Consider the following 17,273-nt stretch of genomic DNA (forward strand, 5'->3'; position numbering starts at 1 on the left):
TAAATAAAAAACTAAAATTTATTTAAGTGACAAGTAGAGTGATACTCTTTAGTCCTTACTTAATAAGAAACGTTTAAGAATAAACGAATTAAAAGTGATATTAAGTTAAACATACATCAAAACAATCAACCTAAACCAAGATTATATTTGATTGGATGACAAATGAATATGTTCTGTAACAAGGTTGTGATTGTTGAAGTTTTGTTATGTGCAATGTATCACAAGGCATCTAACCAGAAAAGAATCTCTTCCATGACTGCCAAGGAAGAAATCCACCTACATTAGACAGAATATGAAGTTTCTTAGTTAGATATAGAATCCCTCTTTAGTGGCAATGTAAATTAGCAAGTTTTAAAATTGAAGTATGAAATTTTGACATACCACATTCAGGGCAACGAAAATACTTCTTGTCCCTGAAAACAATCCCTGATCCTCCACATTCCTCACATTTCCTCTGTGCTATCTGCAATAAAAATCCAAAACTCATGAATCAAGAATTTTTTCTAAAAACAAGAGAGGTGAAAACTCGCATGCAACTGTTTTCATGTGAAATTAATGATTGAGAATCATTAGATAGTTTAATATGTTTAACTAAATTATCATCTAATAGTTCTTAACTATCAATATTACGTGAAGACAAATGAATCAAAATCAAAAGGTTCCCTTACAATCCTTTTGCTGAACTCTATCCCTGCCACCACAAAAGGTGTAATCCCAGCTGCAAAAATATAATCAACACATAGAAAATAGTAAATTTTGGAAAATAACTTTTTTCTAAAAGCCTTATAGCTTTCTATTATTGAATAGAATAATATACCTATAGTTCCAACTATGATTTGCCATGTGATTTCAACTGGAGCAGGGTCAAGAACAGTGGTTACATCATTGATAGCCGAGACCCTTGTTGATGTTCTTCTTGTTTCTGCAATCTTAGCTGAAAAAGTGGAGCTTCTTCTGACACAAAGAGGAACTGTTGCATGTCTTGGCGGAGAACAAGAAATGGGTGTGAGTCTGGTCGGAGTTGCTAAGGAAAGCAGAGAAGAAGCAAGTGCAGATTCCATGGTTGGCAACGGGCCAGCCCGGTCCGGTTCACAGATCTACGGCTAAGCCGTTAATATAATAATAATATTGAAAATGAAGAAGGCTACGTGGGCTTTCTCTGATCCATTGGCTGCTTCTGTGATTCACGTTCTCGATAAGGTTCTACTAATAAATTTACCACTCAAAAAAAAAATTACCACTTAATAACCAACTTAGGTCAGGCAATTAGCTCAAATAACTAACTATTTGTTCATTCAGTCACTTAAATAAATATTAAAAGTTTAAAATTTAAACAAATAATACTTAATTAAGTAAATAAGTGAGTAAATTATTTGATAGTCTAAATTAGTTATTAAGAATTTCAGATTGCACTTTGTAGCAACTTTGACGATGATTTATTAATAGAATAAGTTGTAGACTTGTAGTAAAAAGTATTAATTTAAATAGCATGACAAAATACTATTGCAAATAATTTTTAGATTTAATTATTCTGTTGGTTTCTATAATTTTATAAAATTTTTAATTAGGTCTCTATATTTTTTTTATTTAATTAGATTTTTGTATTATTTTTTTTTCAATTAGGTCTCTTTTGATAGTAATTAGCTTAATTGTATAAGAACCTAACTAAAAAAATTGGTGCAGAGATTCAGATAAAAGAAAAAAAATAACTAAAAAAAATTGGTGCCGCGACCCAATTAAAAAAAATATAGAAATTTAATTAAAAATTTTGTAAAACTATAAGGACCAACAAAGTAATTAAACCAAATTTTTATTCATAAAAATATTTGGATAAGTTGACTAAGTTAAATAAAAAAATTATTCACATTAATCATTAAATTAAATTTGCTCTATTGGTGAAAGAAGAAGGAGAAGAAGAAATGGATAAACCTCTGAAGTTTCAACTGAAACATCGTTAAGAGATTCTACCCTCAGTAGGGTTTTGGAGAATATTCTCTCTCTACAAATGGTTTCCATATTCTCTCTCTATCCCTGCAATCCCCTCCTCTATTCTTCTTCTTCTTCCTTTCGGAACTTTGTTGAATGGCATTTCAATCCGAGTTCGAGTTCGAATTCGAATTCTGCGTCTTCATCCATTGACGGAAGAGGAGGTGGTGGCGGTGGCAGCAAGGTGCTGCTTGTGATTGCTGCGGCGCATTCCAATCCAAACATTCTCAAGACCAACCGCAAGTCTAAGTACGGTTACCCTCTCTCTACCTACGATTCCGACGACGACGACGAGGACGACGACGACGAGGACGGTGATTGGCTCTCTGATGTGAGTTTCATTTGTTCCTCCTTAGCTCAATTTCATGTTCATATTTATTTGTTTCGGTTTTAATTTTCAGAAAGAAAACAAATTTTGAAATTTTTATTGTTCATTGTTTAAGGTGTTAATGTGTTGTTATGAGTAAACTTTGTTGGCAATTAATCCAATTTTTCATTGGCGAGGGACGATGAAGCTCTCATTTCCGGTATTCATAACATTTCGATTTGGAAAATTTGGTTTTGCGCAACTGGAAAATGACGTCGGTGTTCTTCTAATCTTGTTGATGCTTTTGGGGATTTGTTTTTGTAATCTTATTCTTGTTTGTGCAATGCGTTCTTAGGAAGAATTTGCTGAGCCTGCTCGCTTGGACACTAATGGCAAGAGATCTAAGTTGCATGCAAGTAAAGGTATGCTTGAAAGAGTTTTGCTGACTAGTTTTAAGAGGAAAGTTGAATGTTGTATAATCTTGTTTGTTTGTGCAGGAAAAGAAAGACAAAATGAAAAGGAATGGGGTGTAAGAGATTTTGATAATGAACCAAGCACTAGAATTCGCGGAAGCGAGGGAGTGGCATCTTTACGGCGAAACTACAATGGAAAGGTACCAAATGGTGTTACAGTAAGCTGTTCAGTTTTAAAAGGTTTAACTTGCATTTTGATTGCAGCTTGATAAGAACTTAAAGGAGAAGAAATATCCACGGCTGTCGGAAGAGATTATCTTGGATTCGAAATGGTTACCGCTTCTTGATTACTTAAGCACCTTTGGAATCAAGGAGTCACACTTCGTCCAGATGTATCAGAGGCACATGCCGTCACTTCAAATCAATGTATGCTCTGCACAGGAGAGGTTAGATTACTTAATGAGTGTCGGTGTCAAACATAGAGATGTTAGAAGAATCCTTGTGAGGCAGCCTCAGATTCTGGGGTATACGGTGGAGAACAATTTGAAGTCTCATGTTGCTTTCTTGGCAGGCTTGGGAATACCAAGTTCCAGGATAGGGCAAATCATTGCCGTCGCTCCATCGCTTTTTTCTTATAGTGTTGAAAATTCATTAAAACCGACAGTAAGATATTTAGTTGAGGAAGTTGGAATCAAGGAAAGAGACTTGGGTAAGGTCATTCAGCTAAGCCCACAAATTCTTGTCCAGCGCATTGACGTTTCATGGAATACTCGATACATGTTTCTAACCAAAGAGTTGGGAGCACCCAAAGATAGCATAGTGAAGATGGTGACGAAACATCCTCAGCTTCTCCACTACAGCATAGATGATGGATTACTTCCAAGGATAAACTTCCTAAGAAGCATAGGAATGAAAAATTCAGACATCTTGAAAGTATTGACTAGTCTTACACAGGTAATTTTTCATTTCTTTTGTACTTTCATTATTGATAAATGAAAAATATTCTGTTTTATTGTTCCAAATTTCCTTTCTCCCGCTCCATTGTATTATATTCTGTCCTATGTAATTTTTTACTTAACTATTGAATTGATCCTTAAGAATCGTCTTTATCGTTAGTTACTACTGAACCTGCAGGTGCTATCTCTGTCCCTAGAGGACAATCTGAAGCCCAAGTATTTGTACTTGGTAAATGAACTCAACAATGAGGTGCAATCCTTGACCAAATACCCAATGTACCTTAGCTTGTCTTTGGACCAAAGAATCCGTCCTCGTCATAGGTTCTTGGTTTCCTTGAAGAAAGCTCCGAAAGGACCCTTTCCACTTGGATCTCTTGTTCCAACTGATGAATGCTTTTGTCAACAGTGGGCTGGAACTAGTTTGGATAAATATTTGGCATTTCGTCAAAGATTATTAGTCAGAAGGTTTGCCGAGAAATTCGAAAGAAAAATGTGATATACCAGGATCAATTTTGTGTTAATATACTTGCAATCAGTACTGAAGGAAGAACAATCTCTAGAAATCTAACATCGAGTAACATGTTGCTATATTTTTTTTCGGCATTATGGCTGAAGCATGATCCTTTGAGTTCCTTCATTATTCTCGGGTTGTTTATGAAGCATTTTGATATGAAAAGACAGAACACATCATAGTGCAGTCTGCACCGTAAGGTGAGCTTCTTTAGCATTTTGATGATTAACACATTCAATATGCTGTTAGCTTCTTTAGTGGTTTGATTTTCATGATTAGGAATATACATTCAATATGCTGTTAGTAACCCCTAATTTGTTGCAGGTTGTGGACAATATTGCAAACTTACACTGGTATAAATTATAGAAGGAGGCGGCATCAAGTTAAATTTACAGCTTACATATTCTGTCATAAGGATTTATTTCTGCTTTGGTGTTTTTGCTGCTTTATTTATTTATTTAGTTTTTCTTCAAATCAATATTACTTTATTTGTTACACGTTTCACCATCACCATTCGGTTACAAACTTGAAAATAACATGTTACTATGAAGGCAATCTCATCATGGATACATGCTAAAATATCATGTTCAATCTCTTCTGAGATACTTGTATTACAGCAATCCTACACCTTTTTTTTATTTCTCTTTTTTCTTTTGATCAAAATCCACAAGTCTTCGTCTGGTGTAGACAGTAATAAGAATTCGAAAATCGAAATTTTATATTAAATTACATAAGACACTAATTTGAAAATTCATTGGTTCTATGATAATAAATTGTTAAAAGGATTATTTAAATTCCTGAGTTTCACTAAAATAACCAGATTGATGTTTACCAAACAATGCTGTTAATTCAATCTTTACAAAAAATTCTTTGCAAAAGTTTCTTCCTTGCTCGTGCAGAAGCAGAATGCACTAATCATTTCCTCGAATATAAAACCAACATGAATTTGGTGAAACGGCACTAAAGAATAAAAAAAAGATTAAAATGTAAAATACTGGTATTGAAATTACCACAAACTGTTATTTAAATTGTTTATGCTTAAAAAAGCTATAGTCTAGTTGGCCAGAGCTTAGACAAGGATACAATATGGATGAAAGCTATGCATAATATAATATATAGTCCTACTAATAACTTATAATCCTCCTGCTGCTACCTTCATCTTAAAACATACCTTTTATCATTTTGTATGATATATTAAACTATAAATCTCGCTACAAGTATCATTAAAATTATGTTAATTCCACCTGTTCAAGTTGTGTCTTCAAACTCTCCTTCTTCAGCTTTTTATGTACTAGCCAGAGATTTTGACTAAACTTCAAAGCTACTTGGTACTGTATAGTATATCAAAAGAAAGTTGATGCCTTTGGCCTTGGGCTATTTAAACTCTATATTTCTTCTGTGTGTGTTTCTGAAACTATAAGACTTATTGATTCTCATTCTCCACCGGAAATGCGAATGGACTGTCCGGAAGGTCAAGTCCTTGGCTGCTGCTGCGTGCACAAACCAAAAATATTGTTTTATGGATGGTACAAATAGATTTTCCAAGACAACATACAAAGAAATTGTGATAGGTACATTTCCCTGTTTTCGTCAGAGAAATTGGTGTCTATATTACTTGGTTTCTCATTATCATTGAAAGATTCTTGAGGATGAAAGTTGAAATTGAAATTATCTGAAAAATGTAAAGTAGCGTTATAAAGAATGATACAAAGAATGTACTCATAATAAATAAATGCAATTCATATTACTACTACATACCTTCTGAAGCTCTCATTCCATTCGTGGAGAAGCGAAAATGGGGTGAAGTAGACAGAGAATTTTGGGCGAACTGCAACGCTGCCAAACGTCTCCTTTGCATTTCTACTAGTTCTAGAGCCTGCTCCTGCTCTTCCATCAGTTGTCTCCTAAGAGATCTAGCATTCCCACAACTTCTTGAAACTACAAAAAAAAATTGAAAATGGTTATATTAATGACTAATGAGAGAAAGAAATCCGATCACAGAACAAGTCATATGATACTCACTTGAATTCATTTCAGAATCCATGTCTATGTGGTGAGGTGAGTAACACATAGAGTGCTGAATTCTAGCATACTTCCTGCAATCAAATTAAAGTTGATATGAAAAGTTTCTTAAAAAAGAAGTATGTGTCAACATAACTAACATGATCAAAGGATAAAATTAAATTACTAAATTTCATTCATACACAAAGGACAAAAGTAAATTAATTAATATATACTATTGTCATATGTAAATTTCTCTAAATTAACCTTCAAATAATCAGATATTGATACAATTATACCAAGAAAAAATCAAATTATAACAAGAACCCTTTCTAATGTCAAGTGCAATTGTACCCACATTTCAAGCTTAAACCCAGAGTATAAGCATTCAATTCCGAGCTGAAAATGTAAATTAACAAAAGGAACATTAGACAGGAAGTACCTTTCAATAACCTTTGACTTCTCCCGGTAAGGTTTCACAAGCACCCGAGACCCGCGAACATAATGGGGATTCCCTTTGTCTAAAATGGTTTTAACAGTTTGCGGATCAATAAACGTCACAAAGCCAAACATTCTTTTCTGCTGGCATGGAATCCTTACATCTTCAACACACCCGAATGTGCTGTAGAGGAAAACATATATCAGAAATTTGTTAACAATAATCAGCTGAAATGAAGTGTGAACTTCACATACACACAGGCTTAGTTTGGTAAAGTTTTTACTTTTCGAAAGTAGCTTATGAAAGCTGTCTTTTAAAAGAGGGCTTTTTAAAAGCGACAGCACTTGCGTTTAGTAAAATCACGTTAAAAATAGCTTTTAATAGAACAGCTTTTAAAAATTAAAAAAATTATAATAAACATATTTATAACGAAGAATAGTTTTGTTTTTCAAATTTTAGAGACCAATAATTTAAATATTTATTTGATTTACTCTATATTAATATAAATAGAGTTATCATTAGTCAATAATAAAACTTGTATGTAATCAATGTTAGTACTGTCAATTACCCATCTACAAATCACAAAATATATATATATATGTTGTTATTATAATTTTGACTAATGTTTATAAAGTTGGTGTACGAAAATTTTATGATTGGTTTCCATAAATCAAGTCTCCTTCTTCACGTTTTAAAGAACAGAGAAAAACAAACATCTAAAAAATACAAAAATAACGTACAAAAATAATATAAAAAGATAAAAGTTCATACCTAATACATGATAGAGATGTATTTGTGTTGAAATTGTGAAAATTAGGTTGAAAAATAAAAAATATATGAAGATTGTGTTAGAATTTGTGAAAGTTAGGTTGAGAAATTAGAAATATATGAGTATTTTTTCAATGGCAATATAATTGCAGGAAATATGTGTGGGAAAATAAATGAAATCTAGTGTTAATAATTAATAATGATAATTTTGAATACTTATTATATTAGATTTTTTTAATTTTGATAAATACAAGCCAATTTTAAAAAGCTCCCTCTTAAATGCTTTCAAAAGCACCCCTAACTTTTAAAAGCTGCAAGCACAAGCACTTTTAAAAAGCACAAGCACCTCTTCAGAAAGCTTTACCAAACCCAGCCAAAATACAATTCACCTGAAGTAATTAGAGACATCCTCCTCTGTGAAAGTGCTGTCAGCCGGAAATGTCAAATATATTTGTCGCGATGCACTGATATTTTGAACAAAATCTCTCTTTTGGGTGTATTTTGGAGCATCCTCTGCTAGAACTACCTCATGCTGCCCATGAGGTCTGTGAATCAATCAAAATAAAATGTCAAATTTGGTAAGAAACATTCAATAAATTCCAGAAAGAAAACAGTCGCCAAGATTAATAAGAGCTCCACCTGTCTATGACACAAATACTATTGCTCAGCCGCGCCAGAAGCTTTGTCAAGCTATAGCCAGACTTACCATGCCGCTGGCTCTCGGTTAAATAACCATCTGCCTGAAGCACCTTCTTGTACTTATCATAATATGCCATTGGCAAGGCAGCAATTGTAATTGGATTGCGTCGTCTTTGCTTTAAAAGATCAACAATCTCACGTTCTAGCTGCGCTAGTGAGCCCGGCGAAACCACCGGATCATCATTAACAAAATCATTTCCATACATATGAGAGAAGCTCTCGGAGCCGGCTTGTCCATGATAGTATCTACAACTTTCACCATGTTTGCAATAACCTTTGTTAAAGTAGTGACATGTCTTAACAGGAAAATCAGACAAGCCTGAATACCTTCTCCCGGCCTTTCCACCGAAATTCGGCGTCGAAGCTTCCAATCCATAGAAATCACTGCCAATGGGATCTACATGACTCTCCAAACCATACAACTCTGCCTGATTCTGCAGTTCCGCAATCGAATCCGAGTACTTCATAAACTCAGGGTTAGTATTGGTAGCAGGATATGGATCCCAATAAGGAGAATTGTGAACCGGAAAGCTTGGTGGAGAGGTAGGTGTTCTAGGTGATATTACTGATAAATGGCTTAATCCTTGCGGAGGGTTCATAGGGACTGAAATTGGAATTATGGATGGTTTATGAGCAGACATTCTTTGAAGATCATTCTTGGCCTTGAATGCCACGTCACGGACGATGTGGTCCGGACATGTAGCCAATTTAGCAATGTCATGTTCATTGTGCAAGAGCAGAATTCCAATTATTTTTGAAGCATATTCAGGCTCAAACTTCTGAAGCTTATCAAATAGAATTCTTGTATAGTCAGGAATGTTCATAACTTCTGAAATGTCCATAGCTTCTATTTTGTCACTGCATTTTTTGAAATTCAAAACAACATGAACAAGATCTAGACACTGTACTCAGAAAACAACTATGAAAAAACTCAATAAATCTCTCAGTCCAAATATCACAGGTAAATAATTTGAATATTTAAAAGAAAAATATTGCAGGACAAATATCAATCAAAATCCAAAAAGGTGCATGTTACAGCCAAGATATTGAAAACCAAATATTATAAACAATATTACATGCATTCTACAAAATCACATAACAAAATTGAAAAATAACAACAACAAATAATAACACATGAAAAAAAATGAAAATTTGCAAACATGCAACAGCATTCAACATTATATTTTGAGTGTTTAAAGCTAACTTTTTTTTTTTGTGCAAAATTCTGAAAAAAAAAATGTTAACTAAACAGAAAACTAATAATATACGTACCCATTAAGCAGAAAGACTGTGTCTCTGTTTCAACAACCAATCTATCTTCCTCTCAACACTTTGCTCATTCTACAATCTTGTTTCTCTCTCTCAAACTAAAAGAAAGAAAGCACAGAGTTTCATGTAAATTTTCACAATAAAAGCAAAACAAAGGAATGCTTTTGAAAAAGGCTCAGAATCCAGAGAGTAGATAAGCAAAACCCAATTGAATAAAAATGAAAAATTTGAACCTACCCAGTAACCCCCTCTGTCTCACACAAAAGACTAAAGCACTTGCTCAGTGATAAATGACTCTACAGTGCTGTATACATTTGATTTCCTTTAAAGTTTGAACCTTTTTTTTTATTATTTTCAAAGTCACACACAGCTGTTAAATAGTCACAGATTTAGGCACAATATTTGCTTGATCCTCGAAAGACCATAACTGCTTGGAACTGCCTCAATTTACTAAAAAAAACCCCTTTTTGAATAAAATTAAAATTAAAATCAAAATTAAAAATAATAAATTGAGTAATAATTCGGAAAAACCAATGTGCTAAATTTAGGATTGTCACTCTTGAACTGCTCCACAAAGTCGGCAATGTCAATAGTTATCTGTTATCTTACTCAGAGTTAAGTGGAATAAAAAAGTTTTTTTTTTTCGGCTTTATAGCATTTTTTTGGAGAAAATATCAATTCAAACTTGTAGAGAAAATGTTCAGGGTTAGTTTATTATATTTGAATCTATTTATTAAGGATTTAGTTTAATTTTCATATATTTTGTTATAAAAAATTATTTAAATATAAAAATTTTAAAATTTGATGAGATAGAATATAAATTTAAATTATTTTATTAAAAATTTAATTTTATATATAAAATAATACTTAATTACGTAATTATTACATCAATAAAATAATTATTACATAAATAATTATAAAAAAAATATAATTAAATAACTATATAAAATATTTTACATTAACAAAATTAAAATTTTTTCATTATTAGGGAGGGAACTAAAAAGTTAATAGGATAAAGTAATCTATATACATTCCCTATTCAAAAAGATAATAAATTGATTGATTAATTAATTAATTTGATTATTAAAGTATAATAAAAAAATAAATAATGAGGTGGGGCCTCAAGTGAACGTGGACCATTGGATATGATCCTTGAGATTTAGACTGAAATCTTGTGGAGAGTGGGGACCATAGGATGGGAAAATATAGACCTTGGAAAGAGGCTAAGGCTTGGTTGTGGTGGAACATTTCAATTTGTTTGGGAGGGAACACAACCACAGAATAGGACAATGCCACATCTTTATAATATAAGAATAAACCATGAATAAATCTAGTGTCACACATCCCACTTGATTTTGATGAAAGCTCCACCCTTGTACCCTCTTTGAGTTGTATATGTTACATGAAACAAGAAAATCATATGATCATTTTTCTCTCTAGTCATGTATAAAATGATTGAAAGTTGAGTGCTATTTTATTGGTTTATTATCAATGTTATCATTTCTATCTATTTATGTATAATAACATCGATTGGAAATTATGTGGTATCACTTATAAATTGGAAGTTTAGTGTTATTTTAGACAAAAGATCATATGATTTTAAAATGTTTGGACCAATGGACCTATAATATAATATAATATGTTTTTTAAGTTTTTTAAGAATTGTTACATATTTTTTATTTTAATTATAAATTAATTTTATATATTTTATTTAATTAAAAAAATTATTTTTTATTTTATAAATTATTATTTTATTATTCATTTATTATATTTATTAACAATTAAAAACAAAAACAATAACGGATATCACTTATAAATTGAAAGTTTAGTGTCATTTTATTAGTATATCATAAATATTTAATGATGCATTCTCTTTGTATAAACATAGGTCAGAGAAAAGCATTTGTATTAACAACAACCTATCTAATATGAACATAGGTCAGAGAAAAGTATTTGATGTCATCATACAGGCAGTCAATGATAATGCCGGAGGATTCTTCTTTGTTTATGGCTACAGTGGTACCGGTAAAACGTATCTATATAGGACTCTATCAGTTGCAATTCGAAGCAAAAGGGGCATTGTACTAAATGTTGCATTCAGTGGGATTGCTTTTTTATTGCTTCCAAATGGACGCACAGTTCATTCAAGATTTAAGATACCGATGGAGTACAGTTGACAGAGGACTCAGTATGTTGCATTAAGCAAGGTTCATCTTTGGCCAAGTTGATATGCAAAGCTAGACTTATTATATGGGATGAGGCACCAATGCTCAACAAACTTTGCTATGAAGCACTTGACAAGTGCTTTCGTGACATCCTGAGCTCAGAACCATATTATAATGCAGAATTACCTTTTGGAGGTAAGGTCGTGGTACTAGGAGGTGACTTTAGACAAATTCTTCCAGTCATTCCAATGGGCTCCCGTCAGGATATTGTTCATTCAGCTATTAATGCTTCGTATCTATGGCAACACTGTACTGTTCTAACCCTGACAGTGAACATGCGTTTAACTATTGGACCAACAGATAAAGCTGTGGATGATGTTATTGAGTTCTCAAAATGGCTCTTGGATATTGGGGATGGCTTGGTTGGGAATTCTATAGATGGGAAGTCAGAGGTGCATATTCATCCTGACATACTGATACATGATTCAATTCGTCCCTTTGATGATATGGTTGAGTTTGTATACCCTAACCTCTTGGCTAATTTACTCAGCCATCGTACTTTAAACATCGATCCATCCTTGGTCCTACATTAGAGGTGGTCAATGAGGTGAATACGCTCATAATAGATCGTTTGGAACGGGATGAAAAAATATATTTAAGCTGTGATAGTTTGTGTGTTGAGGAAGGAAACATGGAGTCAGACTTGGACACAATCATACCGGATGTTCTTAATGCTATTAACTGCTCTGGTTTGCCCCACATCAACTAATTCTAAAAGTAGGTGTACCAGTCATGTTATTGCGCAATATTGACCAGTCCAACGGTCTATGTAACGGGACAAGATTACAAGTACGGAAACTAGGAAATCATGTCATTGAGTGCATGACGTTAACGGAAAACAAGGTTGGTCAGGTAGTCATAATACCACGAATGAATATGATTCCTACCAACCAAGATCTGCCGTTTAGGTTTCAAAGGAGACAATTCCCAATTATTGTGTCCTTCGTAATGATGATTAATAAGTCACAGGGACAAACTTTGACCTCGGTTGGTTGGGTTGTACTTGCCAAGGCCAGTTTTTTTCGCACAGCCAGCTGTATGTTGCACTATCAAGAGTAAAGTCAAAGAATGGACTCAGAGTGTTAATTCAGAACAACAAATGCAACGTGACCACTTCGACAATCAATGTGGTCTACAGGAAAATATTCGAGAATATCCACTAGACAGTGAAATCGATAACTATTCACATTCATGTCATAGTAAAATCGTCGAATTGTTAGGCTATTACAGGCAATATCTGCCTTTAAATTTGTCCTACTTGCTAATCCAATCTACAAACATACATTTGTCATATTCTCAAAATGATTACTCTCGAATAATTTTCTAGACCGATGCCGTGCAACGCACGGGCTAATGCACTAGTCTGTCTAGTCACTTATAAATTGAAAGTTTAGTGGCATTTTATTAGTATATCATGAATATTTAATGGTGCATTCTCTTTGTAACCTTTAAGGCTTTAACAATAATAAAGTAGCTGGTAATAATTTTTATTTGAAAACAAAAGTAAAAGGATAAATTTTATTTTATTTTTATTAAAATTATTTAATTGTATTAGAAATTAGAATGTAATTTTAAAAACATTAAAATGCTCCATTTAGTTTGTTTTAAGAGACTAAAATATATCTCTATCATTACTTTTAAAAGAATTAAAATATTTTTACATGAGTGATTAATATTGTTTGATTGTATTAGAAATTTGATTTTGATTTTTTATAAATAACCTTTTAAGGTTATTAATTTAAAACTACCAAAATGTCTATTTAGTTCAATTTAAAATTTTAAAAATATTAAAATATTCAGATAAGATTAATTAAGAACGTTTGAATATATTAAAAATAAAAATTTAAATTTGACTTTAAAAAGACTAAAATATTATCCTAGTTACTTGTTAAAAGCTAAGACTAAAGTGTCTTTTTTAGAATTAATTTTAAACAGACTAAAACATCTTATAAGATTATTGTTATTGATTTAAATTAAAAGTTTAAATTTTGATTTTAAAAGAGCAAAAATATTCTTTCAGATATTTAAAAAATATTAGAGTATATTTTTAGTTAATTTTTTCTTCTAGACTATCATTTTTCATATAACAAAATAATAAAATATTATTTTTTTTACTTATAAAACATAATCCAAAATTACTTCTTAAATTAAAAAATGAGTATTTACTACCTGGTCAGTCTTTCATATGTTAATTAAATAATTAATAAAAAGGTGAATATCATCTTATAGTAAAAATGAATATCTACTATTATTAAAAATATTATTTAAAAGTATATAGATTAAATTTAACAAAATATACATGTAAAATTGTCCCTCCAATTTAAGAAAATATGTCATTATTGTTTGTATTGGTAGCATCATCTCTCTTATACAATGTTTAATTTTCAAACAAAATTGTCCCTCCAATTTTCCACCAATTACTGCTATGTATGGAGTGATGGTTTAATTTGCATCATTTTAAAATAGGAAAATATTTAAGTTGAAAAAAGTTAAAATAAGAAATAATTTTGAAGTGAGTTCATATTCTTTTGTAAGTTAAATTTATGGAAAGTATTAGTGACCCTCAAATGCCATTTATTTAAAATTTAAAATACATATTATCAATAACAATTTGGATTAGTCAAATAATTAACTCACTCGTACGTTTAGATAAGTATTAGAAATTAGAAATTTAAATTATGTCTTATATATGCAGCAACTCATTAGTCAATAACAAATTTTTAAATAGAATTTAATATATTATTAAAATGATATGTATTTTATTAGATAAAAAAAAATTAGTTCCTCAAATATTAAATGGTATGAGTTATAATCAAGAAATTTAAGAACATTGATGTTAAGCAAAGCTTGTCCACATTTTCATGGATATATAGAGTTAAGAAATGTACATAAAACCCTAATTTGGAACTTGTTTTAACATATGTATAAAACAAAGATAATGAATGCATAGGGAAACGATATAAGCCACAAGAAATTATTGAAGCTTGTGCGTATTTCTCACCCCCTAAACAGAGAAAGCATGCATGTTTGGCCATTGTTATTAATCTATCTTATAGTAAACAGAGAAACCATGTGTGTTGCTCTAATGATGTAGTGCATGTAATAAGTTGCTCTAATGATTATCTGCAAATTTTTAAATAAAGCTTAATCTGTAACAAATTAGTCATTGATATGCCAAATTAAAAAATACGTTTGCGTGGAAAACCAACAAAAATTATACCGTCATTGAATATGTAAGGATTTTCATCGATTTTTTGCTTTGTTTTTCTAACTTTTTTTTTTTTTTTGAAAAATTACATTTAACATTATGTGATTGATTGTTCAGACTCTTATAAGGTTGATTAACTTATTGCGAGTCTATTGGAGTCCCATAAAAAATATATCTCTTCTTCTTGAATAAATTTTATTTATCTTGTATATTAAGTACTCTTTATGTACTTTTATTATAAAAAAATATAATAAATAAAACAACTTCTATTGTAAATAAAAAAATAATATAGATGATATTATGTATATATAAAAAATTATCATTCAGCTATTATGTGTAAAAATACATCCTTGATACGTTATCATTTTTTTCTAATTGTATTTTTGTTCTTCCATACATACTTTTTTTTTTATCATTAATTCTAAAAGTGTAGCTGAGTATAAGGATTCATCGTTTTTTTAAACTAAATGTTAAAAGTTGTAAAATCTTCTTAAATATAGAAAAATTTTAAAATTTCAAATTAGCTCTCCCACCTTTAATATTTACAATACAATAAAAAGTTAATCACTATTTTTAACAGTGATTAGTATTCCATCCTATTATAAACAATAAAGACTTTTTCACGTTAAAATATATATTAACTTAAAAAAAATAAATAAGATGGTGATTATTCAAAAAAAAAAAAATGATTGATAACTAAAATCACAAGATCCGCAGATGGAGCAGATAACTGTGCATTTGTACTTTTATTCAATTGGAGAGGACTAAGCTTTTGGTTTTGCTCTCTTTGGATTACAACTAATCTTAACAAACTGAGTCAACACCATGAGGATTGATATCATAATCCTTAGAGGTTTTTGGAATGTTTGATAAAAAATCAATTACTAAATCAGTTATTATATATTTAAATATATTTATATGTATCATTTTATATATTTTCTAATAAAATTATTAATTTTACATTAAAATAACCTATTTGAATAATATTTTTTATATAAGTAAAAATGTATAATCAATTTTTTTAAAATTAAATATGTATTATATTTTGGAATATTTGATAAAAAAATTAATTACTAAATCAGTTATTATATATTTAAATATATTTATATGTGTCATTTTATATATTTTCTAATAAAATTATTAATTTTACATTAAAATAACCTATTTGAATAATATTTTTTATATAAGTAAAAATGTATAATAAACTTTTTTTTTTTGTGAATATTAAATATGTATTATTATGCTACAACAGATTTATATCTAACTGATTTATATTTCTTTTTAAGAAATAAATTACACAATTGTACACTATAAGAGAGATTAAATTAAGAGAAAAGGACAAATAGGTCCTTAATCTTTTGATCCGCAGACATTTAAGTCCTCGAAGATTTGAAAATACATTTAAGTCCTTGACCTTTTCAAAATCTGGACATATCGATCCCTCATATTCACTTGGGTCTGTCGGACTTATCGAAAAAATCAAACGTAACTTCTGTTGTACTGACCTGGTTGATACGGATGCATACGTGAAAGAGTTTTTAAAATTGGACAAATTAGACTCAGGAATCGATATGTCCAGAATTTGAAGAGGTCAATGACTTAAATGTATTTTTAAATCTTCAGGAACTTAAATTTGTGCAGACAAAAAAGTTAGGGATTGATTTGTCCTTTTCTCTTAAATTAATTTAATTTATGTAAGCTTCTGTCTAATTATTTTTTCAAGAAATTATTGGGCTTAATCTTCTTAATTTTTATGTTAAAAAATCTAAACAAATCATGGCATTAAAGGGGGTTATAAGGATTTGCAAACATGGTTTTGGGCCAGACCTCGTAAGTGTAGGCCGAAAGCCCTTCAATAATTATTTTGCTTCTTTCTCTCAATTGCAGGGACCAAAAACAATAAATAAATAAATAAATAAAAGAAGGCGGCCAACCGTCACAATATAGTGTAGATTTATTTCATTTGAAATATATAAAGTTGTCACCTTCAATTAAGTGGTTTATAACAATGTTATATACACACGAAAAAATCAATTACTATATCAACTAATATGTATTTTGTATGAATAAATATATTATTTTAATTATTTTTAATATATATTTTTTATTATAACATATATTTTATACAAATAACTAATTTTTAGTATATGTTTAGCATAGTTTATATTGATATAAAAAATGTCTTTAGAAATTATGTATAATAACACACTAAGTTTTGAATGATTCACTACTCAGCCTTTCCAATAATAATCAATAATTATATATGGGAAAAGTATGTGTTAGAATTCATGACTTGTTAACTAACGAGTTTAAAAAAAATTTAGGTTAGAGTTTATTTTTGTGACAAGTTAGAACAATAATAATAATGATAGAAATTTAAAATAAAGGAGCATAAAATAGTAAGATCACGTGACTTGTTCTTTCTTTCTTATTTGTTATTACTCTTGGGCTTCGCTTCCTCATATAGTAGTTATATACATACATACATATA

The 17,273-nt window shown here is 30.4% G+C and overlaps 4 protein-coding genes across 18 annotated transcripts; 2 read left to right on the forward strand and 2 right to left on the reverse strand.

Moving 5' to 3' along the window:
- LOC112765258 (uncharacterized) lies at positions 1 to 1,178 on the reverse strand. The gene is made up of 4 exons (XM_025811174.3): positions 818 to 1,178; positions 669 to 718; positions 382 to 463; positions 1 to 276 (listed from the first exon to the last, which is right to left on the reverse strand). Exons 1-4 carry the CDS (start codon positions 1,059 to 1,061, stop codon positions 230 to 232), a joined length of 423 nt encoding a protein of 140 aa, XP_025666959.1. The 5' UTR covers positions 1,062 to 1,178; the 3' UTR covers positions 1 to 229.
- A 34-nt stretch (positions 1,179 to 1,212) lies between these two features.
- LOC112764788 (transcription termination factor MTERF9, chloroplastic) lies at positions 1,213 to 4,752 on the forward strand. Its single transcript, XM_025810563.3, has 6 exons — positions 1,213 to 2,317; positions 2,649 to 2,715; positions 2,791 to 2,906; positions 2,971 to 3,660; positions 3,841 to 4,373; positions 4,498 to 4,752. The coding sequence occupies exons 1-5, from the start codon at positions 2,006 to 2,008 to the stop codon at positions 4,156 to 4,158; spliced, it is 1,503 nt and encodes a 500-aa protein (XP_025666348.1). The 5' UTR covers positions 1,213 to 2,005; the 3' UTR covers positions 4,159 to 4,373; positions 4,498 to 4,752.
- Positions 4,753 to 5,152: 400 nt separating this feature from the next.
- Positions 5,153 to 10,097, reverse strand: LOC112764789 (zinc finger CCCH domain-containing protein 18). 15 transcript variants are annotated; one of them, XM_025810568.3, is made up of 9 exons: positions 9,587 to 10,097; positions 9,353 to 9,447; positions 8,021 to 8,938; positions 7,771 to 7,926; positions 6,617 to 6,796; positions 6,196 to 6,269; positions 5,932 to 6,111; positions 5,749 to 5,845; positions 5,153 to 5,660 (listed from the first exon to the last, which is right to left on the reverse strand). In XM_025810568.3, exons 3-9 carry the CDS (start codon positions 8,920 to 8,922, stop codon positions 5,597 to 5,599), a joined length of 1,653 nt encoding a protein of 550 aa, XP_025666353.1. In that variant the 5' UTR covers positions 8,923 to 8,938; positions 9,353 to 9,447; positions 9,587 to 10,097; the 3' UTR covers positions 5,153 to 5,596. The 15 variants fall into 15 exon arrangements, with proteins under 15 accessions (XP_025666353.1, XP_025666352.1, XP_072079228.1 ...); XM_025810567.3 differs by having other exon boundaries at positions 5,153 to 5,663; positions 9,587 to 10,081; XM_072223127.1 differs by having other exon boundaries at positions 5,789 to 5,845; positions 9,881 to 10,053.
- A 1,180-nt stretch (positions 10,098 to 11,277) lies between these two features.
- Positions 11,278 to 12,107, forward strand: LOC140181007 (uncharacterized). The gene is made up of 2 exons (XM_072223213.1): positions 11,278 to 11,430; positions 11,523 to 12,107. The coding sequence occupies exons 1-2, from the start codon at positions 11,278 to 11,280 to the stop codon at positions 12,105 to 12,107; spliced, it is 738 nt and encodes a 245-aa protein (XP_072079314.1).
- The last annotated feature ends 5,166 nt before the right edge of the window (positions 12,108 to 17,273 follow it).

Source organism: Arachis hypogaea, chromosome 17, assembly GCF_003086295.3.
Source record: "Arachis hypogaea cultivar Tifrunner chromosome 17, arahy.Tifrunner.gnm2.J5K5, whole genome shotgun sequence".
NCBI classification, from domain to species: domain Eukaryota; kingdom Viridiplantae; phylum Streptophyta; class Magnoliopsida; order Fabales; family Fabaceae; genus Arachis; species Arachis hypogaea.

Bases quoted from the DNA above. Each gene is read 5' to 3' on its own strand.
- LOC112764788 (XM_025810563.3), top strand. From the start codon at position 2,006: ATGGTTTCCATATTCTCTCTCTATCCCTGCAATCCCCTCCTCTATTCT. The intron at 2,318-2,648 runs GTGAGTTTCATT...ATGCGTTCTTAG, and splicing joins ACGGTGATTGGCTCTCTGAT to GAAGAATTTGCTGAGCCTGC. The intron at 2,907-2,970 runs GTACCAAATGGT...TTTTGATTGCAG, and splicing joins GGCGAAACTACAATGGAAAG to CTTGATAAGAACTTAAAGGA.
- LOC112765258 (XM_025811174.3), bottom strand. From the start codon at position 1,061: ATGGAATCTGCACTTGCTTCTTCTCTGCTTTCCTTAGCAACTCCGACC. The intron at 464-668 runs GTAAGGGAACCT...TTTTTATTGCAG, and splicing joins TAGAGTTCAGCAAAAGGATT to ATAGCACAGAGGAAATGTGA. The intron at 277-381 runs GTATGTCAAAAT...TGTCTAATGTAG, and splicing joins TTTTCGTTGCCCTGAATGTG to GTGGATTTCTTCCTTGGCAG.
- LOC140181007 (XM_072223213.1), top strand. From the start codon at position 11,278: ATGAACATAGGTCAGAGAAAAGTATTTGATGTCATCATACAGGCAGTC. The intron at 11,431-11,522 runs GTACTAAATGTT...GATGGAGTACAG, and splicing joins TTCGAAGCAAAAGGGGCATT to TTGACAGAGGACTCAGTATG.
- LOC112764789 (XM_072223125.1), bottom strand. From the start codon at position 8,922: ATGGACATTTCAGAAGTTATGAACATTCCTGACTATACAAGAATTCTA. The intron at 7,927-8,020 runs GTGGAGCTCTTA...ATTGATTCACAG, and splicing joins AGTATTTGTGTCATAGACAG to ACCTCATGGGCAGCATGAGG. The intron at 6,797-7,770 runs GTGAATTGTATT...TTTCCTCTACAG, and splicing joins GATGTCTCTAATTACTTCAG to CACATTCGGGTGTGTTGAAG.